At 45.3% G+C, this 26,991-nt stretch overlaps 1 protein-coding gene across 4 annotated transcripts in view; it reads right to left on the bottom strand.

Annotated features, from left to right (window-relative positions):
• Window positions 1-26,991, bottom strand: part of Ptp99a (Protein tyrosine phosphatase 99A) — a 232,039-nt gene that overhangs the window by 20,850 nt on the left and 184,198 nt on the right. For 3 of the 4 annotated variants that reach the window (XM_077690245.1, XM_077690247.1, XM_077690248.1), the window contains exons 4-10: window positions 15,247-15,428; window positions 14,675-14,862; window positions 10,364-10,478; window positions 7,153-7,356; window positions 5,351-5,446; window positions 3,715-3,896; window positions 3,221-3,362 (exon numbers count right to left, since the gene is read on the bottom strand). In XM_077690245.1, the coding sequence (XP_077546371.1) occupies window positions 3,221-3,362; window positions 3,715-3,896; window positions 5,351-5,446; window positions 7,153-7,356; window positions 10,364-10,478; window positions 14,675-14,862; window positions 15,247-15,428 (1,109 nt within the window). The remainder of the gene's footprint in view (window positions 1-3,220; window positions 3,363-3,714; window positions 3,897-5,350; window positions 5,447-7,152; window positions 7,357-10,363; window positions 10,479-14,674; window positions 14,863-15,246; window positions 15,429-26,991) is intronic. The other variant, XM_077690246.1, reaches the window with a different exon arrangement.

The raw sequence follows: 26,991 nt of genomic DNA, 5'->3' as shown, positions 1-26,991 counted from the left end.
AGTTCGGTGTCACCAAAAAAAGCGCATGCTACTGGTATTAGCTGAAGTTTGCAACGCTCGGAAGACCTCGTTTCATGGGCGCTGCTCTGTGCACCGGTGCTGCTGTACAAAGTGGCGACTTTTGACGGCAAGCGTCGTGTGATGTCTCTACGAATGGATACCCCAAGACACTTGCTGGCCGACTGCACAGACTGGCTCTCGCTACGGTCCGCACGTGAGTGTCCCATGCTTTGCGCTCGCTTCACGATGACATGGTCTTGTGAGTGTTTAAGAAGTGCTGCTTAAGGAATTCGCTCAACTGCACCGAGGACGACTTGCTGTGTGGGCGACAGACAGCCAGAAGCAGTCGTCCGACGACATTTCAGACAACATTAACGAGTAATCTGAGACGAAACAAGTTATAGCCTCAATAAAATGACATTGTGTACTGAATTCTTATTTTGCATTTTTCAGCTACAAGTTTTAAGGGGGTCGACCTATATTCCAGCTCAACCTATATTCCGCAATACACGGTAATCATTTAGGCAAACAAACTTTTGCAACAGCTTTGGGCGGTATTATGACGTTAGTATAACGTAACGATTAAACTACACCAGCTTCTGTTGAGAACTAAAACCAAGGACAGAAAGGCCTGTCAAATCGATAGCCCAGAATAACACCGTTTTAAAAGTAGCTCCCGCCCCCCCCCCCCCCCCCCCCTTCTTCTGTAAACTGTTAGTTATAAACTGACCTGATTCCAACCTAAGCATGAACCTACTAAGGTTATTAGCTAACTAACTAATACCCGGGCCAGACTTACATGAAAAATGTCATTAAGTGCTTAATGCCTTGAGTTTTAATGCCATTAATTCACTGCTACACGGAAAATTCTAATGCCGTTTGCTCTAATGTCACTTTTTGTTTAAGGAGTTCCGCACAACTCATTCGCCTTCACGAACGTCTTAAATCTGGCTACTCTCGAACGCGATGGGCCCGAAACAAAACCAACAAAACTCCCAGCACCAGAGTATTGACACAGAAACTCAGCTGAACTTTGAAATAAGACAATTTTTTTGTGTCCTCTTGGTGACGAAGTCATGTTACTTGTTGTTTTGAATATTTTGGATTTGGCTACCGCTGGCAGGCGACGGCAGCTGCTGAAGCCACTTTTAGAAGAAACGGCTCGCACCTTTTGTTTAGAAAACACTCGTTTTTTTTTTTCTTCATAAAACCATTTTTAACCCTTCTAAAAAGTTTTTCTCTGCGTTCAAGACTTCTAAAATATGAGTGCATTTCTCTTTTTGGTCATTATCACCATCACGCCTAACACATTTAATGCCTCTGCGTTTTGGTGTGTAGCACAGACCGACCAAATAATGTCATTCCTTTTCTTAAGGCCTTAGGCACTTAATGTTCTTTTTCGTGCACGTTTGGCATGGGTTTCTAACGGGACCGTTAGAAACATGGGTTACATTCCACGGTGACCGTTAACAGGAACAAGTCAAAAATCAACAGTTCGCCAGCATGCGTGACTTGCCTCACGCAACAAGGCGTCGCTCACGTTAGGCTACAAGCTGTAAACAAGCGCCAGTAGCTGGCTCGGCCAAACACAACTGACGACATGTCAGCCCAGAGCGCCACACTAACAAGCACCACAAATGGATTCCTGCAACAAAAACATACGGCAGCCACAAAATGAAGTCAATGAGAAGCGACGCAAGTGCTCACTTCAGGTTGGTATGCAAGGTTAGATTGGCACGCATCGAAATAGCATGAGAAATGCTGCATGCGGAAGAAGCAAGAAGCGTTAACAGGGACAGATGCATACAATGACATTCATGCAAGCTAGTCCGAAGCTTGTTCTCAACCTCGCGTCTACAGAACAATTAAAATATTGGGCAAACATGGTTTGAGAAATTAATGAAAAAAGGAAAACCTCATTTTCTGTTCTGTCAAAGTCTGAAGGCAAAGTTAATTCAGTTTTTTTTGGCTGATGTCAAATATCTAATTATTTTTTATATGAGTTAATTAGTTTAAAAGTTAATTAAAACTCCTCCCTGATTGTTCTTGATAACAATAGGGAAAAAAACTATTCAACAAAAAACTACCAGTAAGGCATGGATAGATACCAGAAGTTGTGGATAATGAAATTCAGGAAGCAGATTTTTTTGTTTTGCAATCACATACAAGTTTACATCAAGTATAAATTCCAGGTTTGAAGTGCTCCTGCTAACCGATTTAAAAAAATAATGCTAATTAAACAACTACTGAAACACAAAAAGGCAAAATCTGCTTCCCTTATTGGCTGGTTTAAACATTCAAGTTCACAGTGCAAAAGAAATGATCTTCCTAGCTGCTCTACATGCTGGGATGTACCTCTCAAAAATTTCCTATCACTGCGATACCAGTCGTGGCAAAGAAGTGGAGAATTATGTAAAAATTGTTATATTTTTGTTGAAGTCGGGCCCCAGTGGCTTATAAGTACCTGGTACTGTTCCAAGTACATAATTTTCGGAGGAAAAACTGTGCAAATCAAGAGAAAGTTACTCCTAAAAAATTGCTTTTTTGGGCAATTTTTCTGTCCCAAAGACCTACGTGCTCCCTTAAATGTTGGTTGTTACATATTGATTCTAAAGCTTACCTGAATGGTCTACCCAGAGCAAAATACCTCATAAGTCACTCATAAGATCAAAATTGTAAATTTCAACCCCGTATGTGCGTCTAAACTGGTATCAATGAACCGCAGCTAAAGTTTTCAAGTTCCCAAACCGCGTCTTCATAAGCGTCGCCACCTTAAGTTGTTCTTGAACTCGTATCACTCAGTTTTTTTTCGCTTTCCTGAGCGTAGTGCGAGAATCAGGCCAAAAACAGCATGCATAAGGCGCGAGCAACACGACGTAAGCGTTGACAAACCAAAGCGGTCAGGGCATGCTCTACCATCCGCATCCAACATGGCAGAGGGAACACGTCGGCTGCAACACCACATGTCCACAGGCAGGGCAAAGATCGCGGTAGCGGCCGGCATTCACCTTCAAAAGAGGCAAGAAAAGTAACAAAAAAATAGGGAGAAGCAAACGAAAAGGCGTGCCAAGGTTTCGTTGCTCAAGCGACTTGCACATGCAGAGAAGAGAAAGAGAGAGAGAGAACACCCGACGACGGAGGAGCAGGAAGAAGAAGTGTTGGTGAGAAGAAGAGTGGTTGTTGACCCAGCAACGGTGGCGGCGGCGAGGGGTGCACTTACTCTGACACTTACTCTGGAGGAGCACCTTCCGGGAATCAGAAAACTGCCCTTTGAACACGGTGGTCTGGTCAATGATACTCCGCGTCGCCCCCTGCACCTTCACCTCGTACAGCGTGTTGGCCGTCAGGTTGGGAATGAACATCTGGAAGAGGCGGGGGACGAGGATGGGGAGCAGGAGGATGTCAATGGAGGACGTCGAGGGGACGAAAAGAAGATTAGAATGCTGGTGGGCGAAAAGCAGAGAGGGGAATATTGCCTAGGACAGTTACCACCTGTAACAGGGAAAAGAAAATATTCCGGGCCTAATAAGCTTTAGTGCCTGCCCTAAGCAGCGCTAGTATTAAACCAAGAGTGTAAAACATGGTTATATTAGTCCTTTTTGGTAAGATCACATGTCATCACCCCGCTTCAAAGGGGAAACCAATAGGAATCATCAATCATCATCATCAATGCAAGTGGAGGAGAGAGAGAGAGAGAGGGATGAGAGCACTCACGACGTGATCAAGCCGGTCGGTGGCAGCCATGGCGATCTCCTCAAAGGCCCAGGCCTCCTCCGAGCGGTAGTGCACAAAATAGTAGTCCACCTTGTTGTAGTAGGTCTGCGGCCTCTCCCATTGCAGGAAGAGACTGTCCAATGACTGGCACGTCAGGTTCACGATGATCGGCGCGCTGGGGCCTGCATCACACAGAGGTCGTCAGCGGGATGAGAATGATTGAAGATGATGATGATAATGGAGGAGGAGGATGGGGTGGGATGAATTTGCAAGGAGGAGAAACAGTGCGCTGTAGCAAGCAGAGAGAGAGTGAACACACCTCATTCTGGGTTGCTTATTACCAATGCATAGCACTAATTAAGGTGGACCTAAATCGGAAATTTTCTGGTACAAAAAGCAGGCTGTCAGTGCCGTATTTTCTCGCTTGTAAGCAACCCCTGACATAGGCACAACTGACATAAAATGTTAACTTTTTTTCAACTTGCCCTTTGCTCGCTGAGCAGAGACAGGTGCCCAGAACTGGATGCACTTATACATTGAAACTTAAAAATGCAGCAAGTTGGAATGGCAGCCATAATAAATGTTTCCAGATTTTTTTAGAAAAAAAAAAAAAAGACGACTCTGTAGAAATTTATGACTGGAATTAGCTTTCAGGGTTTCATAATCTCCTTTGCTTTTTTTGGCTTAAGATGTCGTTTGTACAATTAAAACAACGTAGAAACTTACAGGTAGGAGGCACCGCATGCGATGCGGACTATTAAACTTCAATTGGTATGTCCACTTCCAAACAACTGCCTCTAGAATGCAACCGCTTGATCATAAAGCCGTCTGTCACACCTACACAAGCTAAAATCAGGCCAACTTATAGGCCACATTACTCCACAGTGGTGTAGACTTTTCGTCAAAATTTTTGAGACAACTTCACAACTAAGACAAAAAAACATATTTGCTTTCTTTCGACATAAAAGTTAAAACAAGACAAAAAAAAAACAGTCCACATAAGTGGAATTTCGGATTAGAGGAACACAACCATCCTTACATCCTACCTTGTCGACGCGCAAGTTGAAGGTATCCACATCTCAACCTGCCTCAGCGATTCTCACCCACAACTCTAGAAAAGGAGCCACGCTGCTCAGCACAAGAGCCACCATATCCACCTCCGATACTATTCCCTCCTTTCTAATCCCTCATCTAATCTAATACCTCTTATGTAATCAGATAATTAACCTTATCTAATTAACTCAATCCCTTCCCCAATCTAATTAGATTTCTACATTCTCTAATCCTAATCCCTCGTATCCTAATCCCACATCTAGTCCAATACCTCTTATCTAATTAGATAATGAAGCTTACCTAATTAACCTAATCCCTCCCCTAATCTAATCAGACTTCTAAACCCTCTAATCCTAAGCCCACATCTAATCTAATACCTCTTATCTAATTAGACATTTAACCTTATCTAATAACCGTAATCATTTATCTGATCTAACTAGATAATGAATTCAATCTAATCTAATCTAATGATTCTCTCTGCTATGAATACTATGAACGATTCTCTACAACACCACGAGGGAATCCTAAAGCTTGTACACTACAGCCAGCAAACATCGAAGGAAAACCGTGCACAAGAACCCACCTTGGACGTCGGTCTGTATATTGAGCAGGTTGCTGGATTCCCCGAGATGTTTCTGCGTGAAGGCCTTCACCCAGATGTTGTAGTGCGAGAACGGGCCTGCATACGAGCAGCAGCAAAAGCGCAAATGTTAGGCCCGGAAGAGGTAGTGTTCGACAAAGGAAAACCAAATGGGAATCACCGTAAAGGCAGGCGATTAGGCTTCCCAATGGGTAGCGCCCGCAAGACGACGAGTTAAAGGAAATAAATTCCACCACAGCATCCAGTTCGTCTCCGAAGGGTGCACCATTAAAACGACGTACGTCAGAACACAGAAAAAAAAAAAAAAAAGGCGCCAAGGTTGTTCAAACAGACTATGCATTCAACTTGGACTGTCCAATTAGCTTCTTTTACCCGTTTTATTTCCTTCGGGTTGATTCAATGCAACTGGTTTGTTCCATTGCGTCAAGTATACTTGCCTCCTCAGCATTCGAAAAACAGATTCACACCCTGCCAACTATGAAGAAAGCCTTCCTTTACAACCGGAAAGTCTACACATTACGAGGAGAGTTAAGGCCCTCCTTGCAAACAGAGGCTCCACACAAAGATGAGATAGAAAGAAACTTATTAGAAGCTAATGCTCGTGTGTATCTTTCACTTCTTTTGCCACCTTTTTTTTCTCCTAAACACGGCGTTTAAGTTGTAAACGGTACGGGCGCTGAGCAAACGATGCAAATGATGAGTAAGTTTACACTGGGGGGGAAGTGGAGTGCACTCTTCTCAAGTAAAGTGCCCTGCACTCCTCTGCTGTGAAAACAAACTCGTTTATACCTCGTGCCCCTCGCTTAGCACCAGGTTTCCTAAGCCTTACCGTCAAAGTTTCAAGAAAAAGCCAATGGGAGCAAAAATAAATGTACTAACTGAATATGTATCTGGGAAAGAAAACCAAGTTCTTCAATTTCTGGCAAGAAACCTGTCACTGATGACAAGTATTTTGTCGCACAACAAGAATTTCTGTCGTAAATTTACGACTGTGTCATTTTTAGCCATCATTAGCCGTAGGTACAAAGATTGTTGCACAAGAATGTCTGCTGTAAATTCCCAACCATTTCGTCGTTCTTAGCCATCATTAGCCAACATTAGCCGTCAACGAAAAGAATGTCGCACGCCGAGAATGTGTTGTAAGGCTGCGTTTTAATTCGCGGACAGTTTGGTAGACAGCTTACGAAGCAGTCTAATTAGACGTCTAAAGGAAGAAGAACTCGATCAGCGCAGCGCTCACCAACACAGAGGACAACTTTGTAGCAGACATGTTGAGCAACACAAGCCACAGGTTTCGTAAATAATATTACCGTCATTACTACAAACATTATGCGATTTAAAAACTAAACAAAAACATCTTCACCACTAGTAAATTATACTAAATATGTCAATAAAACAACAAGACAATTTGTCACAACATTAGTACACAGAAAGGTGGTGCTGGCGTCACTTGGTAGTTTAGAGAGGAAGATAGCCTGCATCGTTGCTGACTTCGATGCTGTTTCTTCGAAGCAGTCTCCGTTGACTGCTTTGTTCGAATTGGAACAGGGCTTAACATGGCGGACTGTGCGCGAAGACGGCAACGAAGCCATGTAAAGGGGACATTGGAATGCATGCGAAATTTACAACCCTGAGTCGTTTTTAGCCATCGTTAGCCAATATTAGCCATCAACAAAAAGGTTGTCGCACGGCAAAAATGTGTCGTAAATTTACAACCGTGAGTCATTTTAGCCACTGTTAGCCAACATTAGCCACTAGAATGCCCAGGAGAGAAGAGCACTCACGGAGGTTGGTGAGCGAGTACTCCTGGATTGGCTGCGGGTGGGAAACGGTGCGGCGCTGCTGCTGGGTGGAGCCATTGCGTGACGGCTGAAAGTAGACGTGGTATCCCTGGAGAACCCCGTTGGGTTTCTCGGGCTCCCGCCACTTCAGTCGCACTGTGTTGTCCGTCACGCCCACCGCCGTCAAGTTCACCGGCGGGCTCGGCACTGCACGTGCAGGGAGAAAGTAATGCAAGGTCTGTGGGCGCATTTTAAATGCAGAGCAACTTAGGGGCTCGCCTTGTCGTCGTGGCTCGCTCGCAGGACCCAAGTAGAGCCACACGGCGTAACTTAGAGGCTTTGAAAGCCAAGCAGTTTATATAGGCATAAGCATTCGAAACTCGTGAATTGCTGGCGCTTGTCATACATCCCCCCGTAGTTCAGTGCAAAGAAAACTGCAGATACATTTGAGGCAAAAATACGTAATTAACCGGCAGCACCCATGTTCATTTAGTTAGGTACACTCGCTGGGTTGGTTTTTACGATGGCAAGTGAAAAAAAGTGTCCATGCAACACCGGCGGGAGGAAAAGCAAGCATAAAAAGAACAGAACTCCCGCTGGTGCAGTTTCAGGCAGAGGGCGTGCGAGCACTGCGAAGGCGGGAAATTTGAATCACATTGGGTGGTAGCGGTGAGCGGATAACGGCGCTACAGCCCATTCTGACGAATCACTGCTCTGCACTTCCGACAGCTGTCACATTGAGTGGAACGGGTTTAATTTTTTACGAACGTGTGATCACCTTGTCACTCTCGCTCACAGAATCGAGCCTTGGCCTGATCCGCACGACTCACTCTGGCTTCGGGATTCCGTGACGTGGCATTTCTCGCATGCCCGCCATACACCGGACCAACAGTGCCTGGCATTCTAACCATCTCAGTGGTGACATATGCTGGCTCTAGCAGCGACACTGACTGCCTGTCGCTCCTGTTGTTCGGCCTTTTATTGCGATCATTCCCACCCTCTTTTTGACACCCTGCACTGGCTATGCACTCCGTTTTGACAACGTGTGCAAGAGGTGACGGGAGTCACGGGATCCATGGGGACACCGTGCAATTGGTGCGTCAGCAGAGGCAGGTGGTGAGCTGTGCTTTGACTTGACATCTCCTTAGCAATGTTTTTGGCAATGTAAAGGCAGCAGCACCAATGCATCAACAGCGAAAATTTTCACTGACAAGTCCCATCTATTGCACATGAAAAAAAAACAAAAAAACAATACATGCCGCGGTTTGTTAGTCCCTCCTGTTTTTTGCACACTCTTACAATACCGGCATACATACAATAAAAAACGAATTTTTGTGCCTTGCACAACATTCCCGGTGTTGCACTAAATTACTTTTAATTGCAAATGACAGAACCTAGCTGTGTGTAACAAATACCTTATGTTACAATCCACAAATACTTATTGGTTTCGTTGAGCTTGTCTTTCAGCATGACTAACGAAAAAATGTTTGATTGGGACGCTTCATCATGAAATGGAGAGTAAATGGCTCACCATACTGACCTCTCGATATGTTCGGTGCAGTTTCAATGTAAACCCCCCTCCTAAGGTTTGTAACATGCAGTGTGTTAGTGCGTATGTCTTTGGCACCACTGGTGGAACCAGACGAGGGATTCCCCCAGACACCTTAGTTTTGCATAAAATAAAGGCACAGTTTACCACCACCCCTTCAGCCCCACTAATTTTTTGCATGAGGGATTCCCCAGGGTTCTCCCCTGGATCCCCTCTTGGTTGACACAAAGCTGCCATTGTACCGTCCTCTTTGTCACCGTCTACACCAACAATGCACCAAATTACTCAAAATCACACAGAATACATGCCACTTAATCTAAAGACCTGCTATCTACGCTGACATGAGGCTTCATACAACCCAGACCTGCAGCAGACGTAGCAGGCGCATTGCAGCAGACTGCATTGCGAGCGGTCATTTTATTGCTTTTCGCCAACTACGCGCGGCAGCACAGCCAGGCTCTCAGCTGGAATAAGCCCGTAATTCAACATGGCCCTTCACGCAGACATAAGACTGCACCTGCACTGTCTGCTTCCATGAGCAGCAAGCAGACAATGTGTGGTTTCTTTTGCGTGCCCGCCCAGAGCAGTTCCTGGGTAGTGCACAACTGCTCTCATCACAGGAATTCCACGGGCCAAATAAAATACAACACTGCTTTGGGGCAGTTCTGAGCAGTCCGAAACATACAAATAAAAGAGGCCTATGGTTGTCTGCTCCCATGAGCAGCGAGCAGACGATGTGAGGCATCCTTCATTGGTCATTTTAAGCTGCTCAGAACTGCCCCAAAGCAGTGTCGTATTTTATTTGGCCCATGGTGCACTGCCCAGGAACTGCTCTGAGCGGGCACACAAAAGTGCTCAAGCCTCCTTTAACATCATTTGGACTGTTCAAAAGTTCTCTATTTAATGTTTATGCCAGGTGCAACTTTTTTAAAAATCATCATCATCACCAGCCTATCTACGCCCACTGCAGGGCAAAGGCCTCTCCCATTATTCTCCAATTACCCCGGTCCTGTGCCAATTTATCCCTGCAAACTTCTTGATCTCATCTGCCCATCTAACTTTCTGCCACCCCCTGCAACGCTTGCTTTCTCTAGGGATCCACTCTGTTACCCTTAATGACCAACGGTTATCTTGCCTTCACATTACATACGCTGCCCACATCCATTTCTTATTCGTAATTTCTGCTAATATGCCCTTAACACAGGTTTGTTCCCTGACCCACTCCGCTCTCTTTTCGTGCCTTAACGTTACACCTATCGTCTTCCGTTCCATTGCTCGCTGAGTCGTCCTCAATTTACACTGAACCCTCTTAGTGAGCCTCCAAGTTTCTGCCCTGTAGGTGAGTACCGGTAAGACACAGCCGTCGTACACGTTCTTTCTCAGGGGCAAGAAAGAAACCACTCAGTAACAGCAAACAAACAGACGATGAGGTCATCTGCTCCACAAGCCACAAGCAGATGACATGGTTGTCTGCACCCGTCAGCAGCGAGTAGACAAAGTGTCTTGAGAACACTTTTCCCGTGCACCGCCAGTGCTTCAATACAACTGGCAACTAGCCCTGCATGGGGTCACCAAAACACAGTACCCGCATAAAACCAGAAAGCACGGGGCGGCAGGTTTCGACAAAACGCAAAGACTGGACGTGATGGCGTTCTGCCTGCTCACCTCCCTCGTCGGTCATGACCGGCACGACCACGGCCGGTCCGCGTCCGGCAGGGTTGAACACTTGCAGAGACACCAGGTACTGCGTAAACGTCTCCAAGTTCCGAATGGTGTATTGCTGCATAGGGTGGCAGAAGCGAAGGAAAGAGGTTAGAGTCAGAATAGACCCCTGCAGTGTACCGTGCAGCAGCTGTAATGGTTCCATAAACGAAGACTACATTGCTCGCTTTTATCTCAACTTTCAAGCTCTGAAGAACCACTCTCAAAACAAAACTCTGGCCACGGCTGCGAGGGCAATCGAATGAATCGTTATTCCCAACATTTCGAGCAATCCCGAAGTGTCTGATACATTAAATTTAATTTACCACACGACACACATGTAGGTGGCTCGCTTGGCTAAACATTTAGAAACAGTGCAGTGTCTGAAAGACAAGGACAGCAAGGAAGAAAGTGATAAAGGTAAACCTCCAAAATAAAAAGGTATCTAGAGCACGCACTTGATGCAGCGCTATAGAACTGCAAGTTGGGCAGAGAGATGCTTAATTTGACAACAGCACTGATTCGCAAGATACAAATGCACGCCACTGGTACTATAAGACTGATTACACTTGAATTCTGCCTTTTTCACTGCCGAAAAAGAAAAATGTCGCATCAGCTGGAGTAACAGACACAACCCAAGCATCATGCAGTGTCTATACATTGGGATCTTCAACAAAAGTAAGTTCGAGTTGTTTCCATGAATATACCATTACGTATCCACTGCATGTTATTACCTTCTTTTCCTTCGAATCACAAAACTCCTCACTAAGTGTGAGGAACAGATTAAGGCACAGGATGCACACCTGTCATTTGTTTAGAATGAAATAATACTAAACAGAAAAAGTAGGAGAAAATTAATGCGCAATGTGTCGCGTCGTTTTTGATAGTGGATGCATCTCCATGGTCAGAGATGACCCACCCAATTCCTTTCCCCGTCACCTAACAAAAACAATATGCCCGGTGTATTTGCGACCATAGTTCACTACTCGCAAATGAGCAACGTACTTGGTGTGTTGTGAAAAAAGTGCCGCACTTTTCACAAGCACACTCACAGTTTTTTTTTTTTTTTTTTGCAACTGACAAGAAATTAGCGGTGGCCTCACACCCAGGTATCGAGCCGCTCTGCAGGCATTTTGCTGGTGAAAAAAAAAAATGCAAGCACTGATGTAGAAGTTACCGGTTGAAAACTGGACCGAGCAAACAATTAGGCGAGACGAAGCTCCGGACAGTCCGCACTGCTCAAAGATAAAATTTTTATAGCAGTTGGCTTGCAGTGATATCAGGCTGGCTTGTAAAGCGAAGGACTGTGAAAAATTACGGTCACTTCACTGAAAGTTCCGCGAATTTGCATTTCTTTCACACACGAAATTCAGTTAGCATTGCGCCAATTGTCGTCTGCCTGTTTAGGGACGATGATTTACTAATTTACTAAAAAATTTAATGACGAACAGCTCAATCATCCTGAGATTGCCCGCACGACAGATGTATTAGAAAAGCCGGCTTATTCGTGCCGCTGAGTAATGACCTCTAGCTGCAGTGTCCATTAGCTTAGAAGACAGACCAAACATGCAGTTAATAAGAGCTCAAACATATAAAATATGTCAGAATGCACAAACAAATACAAATCATAAGTTAAACTGAGGTCCCAAATGCCTTGCTGACGACAACAAAGCGAGAATTGACATATGAGCCGGCTGATTGGTATCGTTCCTAGCCACAACCATCCCAAGAAAAAACTACTGCGAATTCGAAAGCATGCACTGAACTTGTACAATGGGAATTCGCTACAATCGGAAATCAGATATAACGGTAATTCTAATCCAGTCAGAATGTGATCTTTCGCCTATGTAAATTCAGTGAAGCATATTTGCAGGAAGTAAATATACTATAAAAACACCTGCCTCACGCACGGTGAAAATAAACGAACAATCTTTACAGTAATCAGCCACTGTAAAGTAATCAGTAATGTTGGAACATCACAAGATCATGTTCCAACATGACAGCCAAACTGCCCTGTCGGCTCATGACTGGGAGAGGAGGAAGGAGGCATGTATGCGCAGGCAGGTTGAACATGGCGCAACATGATCGAACATGCATCAATGAAATCGCCCTGAAACCAAAGCCACACCGCAACCGCTCTCATTTTCACCAAACGCAAAGCATACTCCGTAAGAATGCATTTCTAGACATACGGCACCAGAAACTCGCGAACAAAAACCGCTAGCACTTTTCTCAGCGCCCCAACCTGTCGCCGCTTTTCCAACTTGGTGTCGTAATCCCGCAACACTGCGTCTTTAGGTCGCGAAAACGCGACCTACGCGAGGACTACGATATTTCCTACACTGCCAAACTTCTTAACTAGCTGTGCGTACTCTTCAACGTTGCTAGAACGCTCGCTCTTAGCGCTTCACGGACGGTAATTTCGGGCACCGCGCACAAACAACCACACCTTGCACTTTTCTCGCGGAACTAGTTTCAGGCGCAACTTCGCCAAAGAGTCGGGGCAGGCAGCCTCGGATCAGGAACTCCGCGCTAGTTGCGAGCGCTTCTCCGAGCAAAAATCGCGCCATCCTCCAGCGCTTACCCGTTGAGTTTGAGGACTGATCAGGCAACGGACTAGGTGAACACCGTGGCCGCGACGATTCATTCTCGATCGCGTCGAACCATGGTCGATGCGTTGCTTCTTTTCGTTGTTCTTACTTGACTCCTCCGTCTCTCTTCGACCCAAACAACCGGCGCCTGGCTTTGTCTACACGCGTCTCCCATTCATACTTTCAGCCGATTCCCGGCGACTCCGTGACGGTCGGACACCGAGGAGAGAAAACGTATCCCGGAAGAAAAAACGCGAACACTCGAAAGGGTCCAGGATCACCACCGAAAAAGAAAGGAGTGCTCTCTTGCCTTCGAAGAAAGGATGCGGACTCCGTGATCTTCGCCGTGGGAAAGGGAATAGAAGATCCTCGTGAAAGACTGATGAAATGCTGAGGGGATGCCTTTTTCTCACTTTGAAGTGGACATTTAATGCGGGTCGCCTTTTTTACGGCGAGGGGGGTCGGGCTACCACCGCTCTGACGGGCACACAACCTAGACACCGCGGCGGTGAGAGCAGCCAAGACGACCGAACAAACACACCAAAACACAAGCACGCCGAAATAAAAATGAGCCTAGCCTCGCACCCAGCGCCGACGCGAGCGCACGGCATTTAAATGACCGCTCGGCGAAAATCACGCGTGAACTCCAAGGCGAATTAAAGGAACGTTTAGTAACTGTCAAAAATGATTTAATTTATTAACCATCTCTTTCGTAGCGATGCAATTTAAGAGTGAAATAACTCGGCAAAGTGAAATCGGCTTCGCTTGTCAAACGTCCCTTGAGATGGCAGCCGAAGCGTTGAATTAACTTCTGCGCTATGAAACGAGATGGCGCGCCGGTCGCAGGCGCGTAGCAGACGATGCGCGCAGCAGACGACGGCGTTGCTGGGGGGTAAGCCAGTGGCCACAACTTTCGGTTTAATGAGTGCTTTATAATTTTATCGGGAACAAGGCGTACGAACCAATCTGGAAATTTAAAAATTACATTGGGAATACATTATTCAGCTTTATAATAACTTCGGTGTTAGCAGCCGTTCTTCCGCTAAGAAGTCCTTAAGAAGTTCCGCTAAGAAGTACCAATCGTCCTTTCCTTTCGTTTTTGCGTAGCAAAAACGAAAGGAAAGGACGATTGGTAAAACGAATGTGCGTGCTTATATGATTACCATAACGTACTAACGGCCCAGAAATTGGCAATACGAGCACAATTATAAGGTAATAAGGCGCAAATACAAGGATGATTGATAAATGAATGTACGCGCTTATATGATTAAAAATGTACTATCCACCCACAAATTGTCAATACGCACACAATTATAAGCTGATAATGTCGTAATATCGAACAATTAAAGGAGAGAGACACAGCTCTGGGGATTATGCCTAAACTTTCAACTCGACACACCGCGGAGTTGTGTGGTTTATATAATTCCTTTTCGTTCATCCTCTCAGCGGGCAAACCAACCGGTCGCTCACGAAGAGTTCGTTATTTGAAATACCGATAGTATAGTATTTGAGAGTTCGAAAGTTAGTTATTTGAAACATGGCTCCTCTCTCACTACGACGCAACACAGATATGGAGATAAAGAAGGCGCTAGAGCCACTAAGCAAATTAAGCTTTCGCGTATTTAGTGGCTCTATATATAGGAAGCACGAAGCAAAGATGTGCGCGCGCATGCGCAGTTCTCACCGTCTGCTTGCTGTCTCGCACGATGATCTCTCGGCTCTCCTCTTGGGACTTGTCTCGCGGTCGGTACGTGATGCGGTAGCCTTCGAATTCCCCATGAATGGTGTGCCTCGGGGGAGCCGTCCACTGTATACGTATGGTGGAACTGCTCGTGTTCTGGGCGTGCACGATGGTCGGCTTTCCCTCCGGCACTGCAAGAGGCGAAAAGGAATATTCGGAGACCGTAAGCACTGTTCCTTTGCCTACGGTTTTGACATCGGCTTTTGTTTCAAGTACGTGCGTGGAGTAATGCTATCAACAGCAACAAGAACAACAACAACATTACCGGCATTTGCTCCGTATATCGCGGTACCGTTAGACACTCAGAAGCATTAATCCTGATTACCAAAAAGAAGCCCCTCTTGTTTCACCGCGAAATTACACGCTAAAACGAGCCTAGTCATGGCGGAATCGCCGCAGCTGAGGACGAGAGTTGAGCGTGAAATCCCCGGTTCCACCACCCGATAACGAAATTCGTCAAACAGGGGATCGGAGTTTGAGGTGGGGCGCACGCATCGTCTATAGACTATATATACCTTCACGAAGCGTGACCATGTAGAAGGACTCCTTGCTGGGCTTGCTGGCGCCGATGGCGTTGACGGCCAGCACTCGGAACGAATACACGGTGAACGGTTTCAGACCGATGGCTTGGAAATTGGTGCTGTTGTCTGACGTCATCACCTTGTTCCTCGTGTCCCAGTCACCCTTCTCGCCGATCCTGCGCGAGAAGAGAAAGTGATCGTCAGGCGTGGTTTCAGCATGATTATCGTAGAAGAAACAGCCCCAACAGTCTCCAACAAAATGGCGCCTTGCTACGCAGAGGGCGGAAAAGGGGCGCTCGTTGACATAGTCGCTTCCTTTACTCTTGCTTTTCTTTACCTCATACCATATGTAAAATGTTGCCGTGGAGCTGCGAATGTGAAAGAGCCAAGTATGTAAAGAGAGAAAAGGGTATGCTTCGTTCTTTCCTTCTAGAGGATTTAAGAAAAGGGCCACCGTACTGTCATCACGGCTACCGTGAAACCGCGGCAGTTGAAACATATAGAAATGCTACCGCATTACAAATACAACACTAGCCAAAAATGCTGAAACATCGTCGCCGAATAGTGCACCAGACGACGGCAGTATCCCAACTACCAACGTCGACATAGTGTGAACCAGAGATTAAAGAAATTCTGCATAGCTGGCTGTAAATAAAGTGTGCTGTAAAGTAAATGTGCCCGCCGAATTTTGTATAAATGATGCGCTGAATTGAAATTTTTGTGAGAATAAAGAGCTTTGTGCGTTTTGATTGTCTCATTCGGCGGTCAACCAAGCCCAATAGGTGAACCCCTCGTATACAGTATTGAGAGAAACAGTTCTTCTGAGTGGCAACGCTGCGGGGTATAGTTGCGCGCCATTTTTGAACGCCATTCGGAATTCAAAAAGTTTTTTTCCTCTCGTGTCAGTATCTTGCTATGCCGTGTATTTGATCAAGCAACAAGTAACGCCAATTCGTTCACTTACAACCATTTATTAGTTTTTTTTACGAACAATTTTTCTTAATAACCATTCATAACTTTCTAAAAAGTTAAAAATCATGCTCGCTTCTTTTGAAGGAAGTGTCTTGCCTGCAGCCATTTAAAATTTGTCTGCATCTCACATGAATCAAGTTTGACAGAGCCGACAATAACGCTCTAACCATTACGCTGAAACGCAGCCCCCCTAAAAGCGCTGAAACAAAGAGAATTTGCCAGTAACTACTTACGAAATACGCCTTTTCAGTACCGCATCGACATCATGCGCGGAATTTTGCATAGCAAGCCGGTAGTCCTGAACCCGACGAAGAGAAAGTTATCATTGAAAATTGCTTGTTCTAGTCGTGCTTCACCCGAAAAAAAAAAAAAAAAAAACCCGGGAAATACAAAAAAAAATGGGCTGACAAGAATCGTTGCCCATAAGGCTGTTCTCCCCCCCACAGAGAGCGGTAAACTGCCAGTGAGTGAAAGCGCAATGCAAGAAGATAGGGGAATACTTTATTTAAAAAATAAAATGAAAACGATGCCTCACTAGACAATCGAGCGGGAATTCATAAAGAACGAAAAAAGACATGCGCGTGCAACACTGAGAAATAGAAGCAATCACAAACTCATCGCCCTCTATACGGTGAGGCTGTACGACTTCTATAAACGCAATGCGGATGGCAATCACATATTGTGCGTGTGTGTGTGTGTGTGTGTGTGGGAAAAAATTCACCGCGACAGCAAAGCACTTCCTGTTTCAGATAAAAAAAAAAAAAAAAGAAGGTCTTCGGGAACAATTTCAAACCGCACCGGCAGTTTCGCGGTTTAATTTAACGACGGCGGTGAAGCAAGGAATGAAGTAGAGCGGCTTCATTGAAACAGAACGAAACGCGGAAGTAGTAATAAAAAAAGCAGTTTTGGTCGAACGAGTCTTGTCTCATTACGGTGGAGTGCACACGCGACGACAGCGCCTCCCTACATTCACATGGGTCGTTTAAAAACCGCGGGCTTCCATTTGTATGGTCCAGAGTGTATGCATTATCTCGGCAATCTTTATTTCGCGATACACAAAGCTTCGCGCGCACATAAAGGAAAACGACATGGCCAGTCTGGGTCATTAATCGACGAGGCGGCCGTGCCGCCGTTGTGCTTGATAAAAAGGGAAATTCAAAAGGGGGAAAAAATGTTAAACGAGGTAGCAATTAAGGGTAGCAGCGAAAAGGGCCGAGCTTCAGTTTTTACGGCGAATCCGCTAATCGCGCGAAATCCGTTGTGTCGCGTTCGTTTCGCTTTTTCTTTTTATTACGCATAAAATTTGGCGCCAAAAGAACAAGCGCGGGGACGCGCAGCAACAAGGGGTATTCATCTTTTTTTGGAATGGAGGCAACATGCACACAGCTCCAGTTTCCGACACGCGAGGAATAAAACGGAATTGTACCATTATCGTCGCGAATACGTCGTTGCGAGGAAGGTGCACAAGCTTCCTTGTGCTTCCTCGTTTTTGGAAGCCGTCCTACGTCTGGGTAGCGGGGACTGAGTTATAAATAAAACCGAACCTATTGTTCGTCTCCTGTAATTATCTCGGGTCTCCCACGAGCGAAGGGCGAATACAACGCGGAACGAACTGAACGTACCCTTAGACGGCGATACGATGACAGCGATATAAATAAATAAATAAATAAATAAATAAATAAATAAATACACACACACACACACACACACACACACACACACACACACACACACATATATATATATATATATATATATATATATATATATATATATATATATATATATATATATATATATATATATATATATATATATATATATATATATATATATATATATATATATATATATATATATATATAACACAGAAATAAGGGTTGGCAGTCAAGAAAACCTCGGAAAGCAAAGGGTATATATATATATATATATATATATATAGAGAGAGAGAGAGAGAGAGAGAGAGCAAATCAGAAAATGGCAAATAAGGGGATCGGTGAAATAAGACAGAAAATAAGGGTTGACAGTCAAGAAAACCTCGGAAAGCAAAGGGGAGGTTGTGGTGGGTCATAGAAATAGATGAAGAATTTTTTGAGTCAGAAAGAAAGTGGTGAAAAAATGCCCGCCGGGTGGGATCCGAACGCACGACCTCCAGAATACCGGTCTGGTGATATAAAAAAGAAGCCCATATTTGATATCTGCCTGTAACGACAGTGACTTTTATGCATATAACTTGACTAAAGCCTACCGAATGAAAAAAAAAAGTGAATGGCTCTCCCGGTGCGGGACACAGTTAACCAAACTAAAGCTTTCCCGTGGCCACTTCATTTCTCACAGACTTCCCAAATAGCCCCGAACAAAATATAAAGTCAAGACTCGTTATGACTAAATCGCTTTATATGAATTCGAAATCCCTTTATGCTTCATTCAAACTTTTCTGATGGCTCGCACTCCAGTGCTTCGAAAGCAAGTTATATCCGCTTTTAGCGAAATTTCGCTTATAATGAAGTAAGTTTCTTGTACCGAGAATTTCTATATATATCGAATGTTTACTGTGTTAGATTTGACATGATGATAACCGTTTGTATGTACTTATGAGCGACGTGGTTCCGAGTCCAACGGAGTCTAGTTAGCCCCTTGTATAAGCTCACGTGCTCTTAAAGTTCAAGGAGGCGGCCACTCACTAACATATTTGCCCACAAGTGGCGTGGCTGTAGTATAGTGCTCTGCGAAGAATATTTAACGCGCTTACGGAATCAGATAACCCGTGGGTTATTCATGAATCCTAAATTATCGACCGTCTAATTTATTGCACTGATCCTCATTATCTCTTCTGATTCAAGCGTACGTCGCCCGCGCCAAAGCTTTTACGGCTCAATTAAATTCAGCTTTATTCTTCTCATTTTCGAAGAACAAAAATTGAGTTCAGAGGACTCCCGCCGTCTTCCGACAAAGGCAATACGGTCTATATAACGAACGAACGAAGCCGGGGAAATTAAGTGCACTTTTCGGCAATATAGACGAAAGAAAGAAAGAATATTTCGTGCAGCGCACAATAGACGCGAAAATGAAAAAGAGAGGCGCGAGGGGAGGGCCTTGGGGAATCTCATTAGAGCCAAAGTTCACTATGCAGAATAACTGGCGCGCGCATACACGAGCGAGGAACGGGGAATCAGGCGGGATTTAGCTTATTAGCATAAAGCTATCCACTCACGCGCTCTTTGTATTTCGGCGACGAGCTCGTGCCGAGGTCTATATCCTCATAAAGAAGCGTTTGAGTCGAACTAGCGGAGCACGGAGTGCCGAGCGCGAATATCGACGCGTAAGTGCCGTGGCCAAAGGGAAAGCAATGTGACAACGGGAAAAAAAAATGTAAGAATCCAGGACCAAAAATACGTATAGGCGCTGAAAAGCGGAGACGACTCGGAGCCGACGAGATAGGCCGAAATTTAATTTGAAACTACGGTAACGGTTGTATCTTTTGTTCATTCTTGAAATTCTTTTTCATTCCCAACCCCCTAGCCGCGACCCCCCCCCCTCCCCCCTTTTTTTTAACCCTTTTCTTTTTCTCATACCATGAAGCGCTCGCTCACAGTGTACGCTATAGCTTTTGTAGCGTTCTACACGCAATCTGCCCAGCGGAAACGGAAGAATTTCAGCAAAGCTGCGCTCTGAAGCATATACGACGTACATGTGGAATGTAGCGCAAAGCTAAATTCTCAGAAATATCGGGAACGAAAAAAAAAAAGGAGAAGGGTGGAGGTTTTTAGTTTTTTCTTCATCTGTCGAGACACGCGTTGTTGGCGTCATAAGCTAGCGGAATTGATATAGAGTTCCGGCGACGTCGTGAACCTATTGGATATCGGCGAATCGTTTTGCGTCGCTCGGCGGTCAAGCGCGACAAAATCGGGTCCCGTGGTCGAATGTCCCGACTCGAAAACGGGAGGGTATTTTGCGGAGTACTCACAGCGCATGCGTGTGACACAACGATGAACAGAAGGACACATGCGCATCGTTTGGTGTACATGTCCTTTTGATTGTTGTCACAGAATGGGTGGACTACACTAGATCGTAACGAATTCGCGTTATTGAAGTTTTCGTTTTGATTGATTGTAGAGTTTAACGCGCCGACGCAACGCAGGCGATGAGGCGCGCCATAGTGGAGGGCTCCGGATTAATTTTGACCACCTGGGGATCTTTAACGTGCGCCGAAATCTCGTACGCACGGGCGTTTTTGCGTTTCGCCTCCATCAGAAAAGCGGCCGCCGCGGCAAGAAATCGAACCCGCGTCCTCGTGCTCAGCAGCACAACGCCTTGGCCACTGAGCCACCACGGCGGGTGAAGTTTTCGTTTTACTCTAGTTTTGCAAGTCTCCACTAAAGCGCATCAAGATAAAATAATTCCACTTATAACGAAGTTCCCCTTATAACGAAGTCAGTTTCCTGTTCCCACGAATTTGGCATGACAAGAGTTTACTGCATGTGCTTTTGGAAGTGGCATACACTCAACCGACCACGTAGTAATTCATTATCTAAACTGTATACTGACCACCATTTATTACCAGTCGTCGTACGCAGGTGTCAGATGCACAATAAATATTTTGTGAGTTAATTATTTCTTGCTTCCCTGCTTGCTAATTGTAACGAGCCAAAAGCTAGATGGTTCTTACAAAGGGTGCGTTCCAATTTCCCCTTTAGACGGCTTCGTTGCCGTCTTCGCGGAGAGCCCGCCACGTTAAGCGCGTTCCAATTCGAACGAATCAGTCAACGGAGACCGCTTGACGAAGGCAGGCTACATTCCTGTCTAAACTACGAAGTGACGCCAGCGCCACCTTTTTGTGCGCTAAAGTTGTGACAGATTAACTTGTTGTTTTATTGGAATACTTAGTATAATTTACTGGTGGTGAAGATGCTTTTGTTTAGTTCTTAAATCACATAACGTTTGTAATAATAACGGTAATAGCATTTACGAAACTTGCGACTTGCGTTTCTCAACATGTCTGCTACAAAGTTGTCTGCGTTGGTGAATTAGACTGCTACGTAACTTGTCAACCAAGCTGTCCGCGAATTGGAACACAGCCAGATGGGTCTTATTCACAAAGGTAGGTGATTTGACATACATCAGGTTCGCTGCACGTTGGCTGATTTGTAAGAAAACTTTATACCACAAGTCCGGTGATAGCGTTCAGTCGGCTTTGGCCGACAGCGTCGAAGATGCAGCATGATCGAAGGAGCAACGCAAAAATAATAATTCAGAGCGACAAAAACACATGCTGCATTCCTACGGGCGCGTGCAGGTGCAGTTAATTAAAAAAAAAGCGGAATAAACGCGACCGTCTACTTGTCCACACGACCCCAAAAGTGAAGTTGTCTCTCATAACTGTATCTCATCTCTCCCCGGCCACCTCTTACGCTTTTCACATCCTGTTTCAGTCCGCACATGATAAAGATGATAAAACCAATTGAGGTTTGTTGAATCCAATTCAATTTTCCCGCATTTACACTGCTGGCGCACCATATGTTAGGATCTTTTGTTAGTGTTTGGCCTGGCGCTCAAGCCAGGCTTGAGCGCAAGCTTTTTTCTTTGTATTTTTTGGTCAAAATATTGTTTCTCGCGCGTTCTTTGTGTTTGCTATCAGAATGATTACGCCCACGTCAATTTCTAATTAAAAAAACAGTGCCCATATTAGTTCAAGGGGGCATGCAGGCAAAATACAAGTTTGTGTTATTCGAAAGATTTCGCGTTCTATAGTGCCCCCAGCGCTTGTTCTTCAGCAAGCGATGCTGTATTCACTCAGGAATTAATCGATTTAAGTTAAAATTTTGATTTTCCCGCCAAATCGTGTGTTTTTATGACGTCTGTGATGACGTCACAAGAGCAGGTCAAGCTAGTTTGGTGCTATGCTTTCTTCCCCGTTAGTCAACTTAAATGGCACCGCCATACCGTGGCGGGCCGTTTTCTACTTTTTCTTTGTTTTTGACCGCATTTGTACTTGGCTTGTTTTTGTTAAGGTAAAAAATAATCGTTTCGTGAAACATGGTGTTCGCTCGACAAATATGGTCACGTACGGTGCCGTAGCTTGCGCCAATCGGTCAGTGTCGCCAATCGGTCAGTGCCGCACTGCTGTGCAGCTAAAACAAGCATGTGCACCCAGTGCCACCAGCAGTACGCATCGGTACTTCTATGTTTACGTGCACTTTCGTAACTTCTACTGTTTGTCCCACCATTCTTACTGTTTTAAAATGAATGTGCCCTAAATTTAAGCACAATACCACGCTCGGCAAGCATACAAGCCTTGCCTAATTTGCGTTTGCTTTTGCCGAACTCAGCCAATCGCACAGCTGGGCATATTACATCATAGGTTCTGTTGCGGGAAAGGAGCTAGTGGATCGCATGGCTATTCCCTTTTTTATTAATTATGTACTTATTTGAGCGAAGTTTACGTTAAAAGTGGTGTCAGTATGATTCTAACGAGGCAATCTTTCGTATGAAGCAAACTTGTATTTTGTCTGCATGGCCGTTTAAGTATCTATGTTTTGCTTCAAATATACCTTATGCTTCCTTTTCGCTAAGCACTGTTTCCAGGTATGAAGTCTGCTACAAATGTAGTTTGGAGAAATTTTGACTGTATAAACGTCTCGTTCAAGAATTCTTTTACCTTTTTGGCTGGGAGGCTGAATCAAGGCACTGAGGTACAAACGCACAGACCAAAGTGTTCGCGTTTAAGTAGTCCAAGAAAGACTATACTAGCTGTGTTACTAATTAAAAGAACGCTGTTATTCTCGGTTATGTACTTACGTTGTTCCTCAAATATACCTGGGGTTTCCTTTACGTCCTTTGCACTGAATAATGCGCACATTTATGATCCTTGCCAGGCGCTTAGGAACAGACCCGCCAATACTACTTCGTATATTCAAACATTGTTTTACCTTGACCGGGTGGATAAATCGAGCGACAGACAGACAGGCAGACAGACCAACGCTTTTCGAGTTTAGGTGGTCCAAGAAAGACTGTCGCCTTTAAAATACCTGGCGCGTGCTTTAACAAACATCTGTAACTTGCATCCGTGTTACGCGGCCCCGGAGGTGCGGCTTCTCAGCACAACGTCTTCGTCAGCAAACAGCTTCTCCGTATGCAAATGTATGCAGTGAAGCTGCCACTCAGAAGCTTTTATGCACTGCGGGAAAGCGTCCACCGTATTTTTTAAAAAGAAAAAAGACGGATGGTGTTTCAGAATACTTTAAGCAATCACATTAAAGGAGCTAAGATCTAGCTAAAACATGCTATCAAAAAGAAAAGGTGATATGCAAATATCCAACAACGCAAAGAGAGAGAGAGAGAGAGAGAGAGAGAGAGAGAGAGAGAGAGAGAGAGAGAGAGAGAGAGAGAGAGAGAGAGAGAGAGAGAGAGAGAGAGAGAGAGAGAGAGAAGACTCAGTGCACTCACGTCCCATACTTACAGCCCTCGTGATCTTCCTCCTTCTGTCTCTTGTTAAAAAAGAAGCACAAAATCTTGGAACAAGCCGTCTAAGGCGCTAAGGACGTTAAGGACGCTAAATAAGGACGTTAAGGTATAAAGCCTTGTATTTGTGCACCGACCAGCAGAAGCGGTGAGGGAGAGGTTGAGAGCATCACATCGTATCTCCACGAGCCATAAAACTAAACGCCAGCTTATCATCGTCGAGAACAGCGATAAAGGGTTCTCTCGGCAGATGTGCGAGGTATTACACCGTTTTACGCGGCTCTATAACTGAACCGAAAAAAAAAATCTAGGTAGCACCGAAGCAGTAAGATTGGCGTTTTACGGTAAACACCGACTCAGCTCATACCATTCACTCAGGGAAAAAGAAGCAAGAAAAACTTCCAGAACAACGATACCAAAACGGGGTCACAGCTCACTCCCGTGCGGGCTCGGTTAACCTACAATGACGTGACATAAAGACCGTTGCAACGGCAGCGCCGTCAAGCAGATTTGTCGACGTCCGCTCCAATTACGGCTCACTGCTCTCCGAGCCCGGAAGGGAAAAAAGCTTCCCCAAAATGGCCGAAAGGGATTCCCAGGTCATCCCAGTGGTGCCGCGCTACCCTCCCGTCGCCGGTCATTCCAGGCACTACGGAAACATACAAAAACGGGGAAGATTGATGGCGAGAAAAAAGGGGAAAACGCGGCCCTTTCAACCGCGGAATTCCTCTTTACAAGAAGGGAACTAAGAGATAATGGACGGGGAGGCGCTCTTCCCTGAATAGGGAGAACATCTCCCCTTTCCTGTGTCCTTAGCTTCCTTGCAAGGCGCGTGTGCTTTTCCGCATCGCATGGCTGTCAGGAGGTAAAAACAACGCCAAAGGGGGAAGCAGCTTTCGGGATAGGACACTCGAGCACCGTGTCGAAGGAAGGACTGACTCCCGATTTTTGTTGCTCATTAGGGACCGCCGCGCTGGGAACTCTGGTTCCGCTGCGTAAACAAGTAAGGGAAGCTGTTTGGACAGCACTGCCGATCGGGTGGAGTTAATTTTCAGGAGTGGTTGAGTGTCCTATTTCAGTAACCCTAATTAGAGAGGACGAGTGGCTCCGAAAATCGGGGTGTTTTGCTAATAGGTCATCGCGTTTTATGTTAGAAGAGTTTCGGGTGCCAGTAAAACGCTGTAAATGAAAGTGGGTTCATACTGGTGCGAGCGAAACCACTCCGTGACCTCAATTAATTTTTCTCACTCACTCACTCACTCACTCACTCACTGAAAAGCTGACTTTGTTGAGAAGTTAAATGATTGCTTCTTTAAAATGTGTTCCCGCCTACTCGGCAAAATAATGCTTCACATGTTACAAACAGTAAGCTGACAATACAATCCCTTGCAAGTGGGAACGTTTCTGATCCTACGCAGACGTTTTTTTTTTGTTTTTTTTTTTTCGTTTCCGGCATCAGTAAATCTACCGCACGTTTAAAAAATGTAGTTGGAATTATACTCAATCTACTGGCAAGTGTCCCTGAAAACTGAGTTTCAAAACATGCGCCTTCACATTCTAAGGCCACAAAGAATCCCCAAAACAAGGTTATCTCTCCAGCAAATCTGAAATGTCTTCAGCAAGAAAGCTGCAGAAAGCATGTTTTCCTTAGTTATAGAATATTCGGTCGCACTTGAACGTTAAGCTTTCGCCTTGGATTATTTGTGGCCCGCAATTTTTCACGCGGTCTAAAAAATTTTGACAAAGATTGTACAAATTTTTTTTCGGGTGAACTTCGTGCAGCGCATATAAACGGAGTCTATCTGCGGCCGAAATAGTAAATCAGAAACTGGATTTTAATTGCATCAGCCTCCAAAGCCTTCCTCCCCCCTCCCCCCCCTCATCCCCCCCCCCGCATTCCTCCGGCTTTGCGAACTCTCGTAGACCGTGGACGTTTCCAAAACTCGACAAAAGCGCCAGAGCGGAACTGCGAAGCCGTATACGCCTGTCTCCAATCCAATCCCCCAGGCCGAATTGAAAACAAACCGGCACCACGGACAACCGGCGCACAAAACGCAACCAACCGTGAAAAGCCCGGCCGCGGCCCCGGACACGACTTCCATTCCCTCGGAGTCGCGATTTCAGGAGGGTGCGGTCAAATTTCATTTTCCGCGTTTGAGAAGACAGGGAAACGAAGTAGTACCTTGTCGAGGTCCCTGGGACGAACGCAGCGCTTGACCCAGGCTACGCCGATGGCCTCATTTGATGGTTTTTTTTTGTTTTTTTTTTTTGGGGGGGGGGGGGGGGGGCGAACACCTTAGGACCTCGCTTTGTCCGGGGCTTGGCGTCCGTGTACACAGTCACAGTGGTGTGCATGCGCGAGGAGCATTACATCATATTGGATTGGATTGGATTGGATTTGGATTTGGATTTGGATTTGGATTTGGATTGAATTGGATTTGTATTGGATTGCATTGGATTGAAATGGCTTTAATTGGATTAAATTGAATTGTATCGGATTGGATTGAATTGTAATTGTATATACTGCACACACGCGTTGTCACTCATTTGCATGCGCGAGTGGGCAATGCCGCGGGTGATTTACGGTAAGAACGATCCCCAGTGCTTCGCCCACTCGTCATGATTCACTTCGTGGAGACGCGTGATTTTTTTTTACCGCACGTACAACAGTAGCAATTTACTTCTTACATTCACGTACCCTAACTCTGCCTGCACTCTTCTTTCAATGAAAGAAACTTTCTCAGAGAAAGCCATAAAAAAACTATTCTATCTAAGTTATTCAAGAAAAGCCTCGGGTCGCTGTTTCATAAAACATCTCAGGTACATTGAATGGTTGAGTCAGTGGTACACAGGACCAGAATCAGACAGAAAGTCGGAGCGCCGGGAAAGAGAGGCAGCAGCGCCAAAGGAGGGTTATAAGGAAGGGCGTCGGACTATATAACGTTCTGGACGACGTCGCTTCATTCCGCATCGTATATGGGCGGAGGTTCACCAGGCTATGGAGGAAGGACGCCACTGCGAATGAGGCTAGATTATCAGATCAGCACGAACTTCATCAAAAAGTTCAACATCAGATCAACACAAGTTCAACTAGGCTTCAACCGTGACATATTTAGAAAGTCCTAAGCATCTTAAACAATTCTCAAGTGTTTTTTTTACCCGTAGTCATTCACATTCCCTCATCACTTCGATTAGACCCACCTAAAATCCAGCAGGCACAAAGACATGCTGCTCAACCACCGCCCACTAGAAAGGCGACAGAATGGAAAAAATGCCCGGCCATTCGGGCGATCTTCCCAAAATAGG

The sequence above is a fragment of the Haemaphysalis longicornis genome, unplaced genomic scaffold (assembly GCF_048455015.1).
Source record: "Haemaphysalis longicornis isolate Haplotype H1 unplaced genomic scaffold, Haemaphysalis longicornis Haplotype H1 scaffold_10, whole genome shotgun sequence".
Taxonomy (NCBI): domain Eukaryota; kingdom Metazoa; phylum Arthropoda; class Arachnida; order Ixodida; family Ixodidae; genus Haemaphysalis; species Haemaphysalis longicornis.
This window is presented reverse-complemented; position numbering and strand designations above follow the sequence as displayed.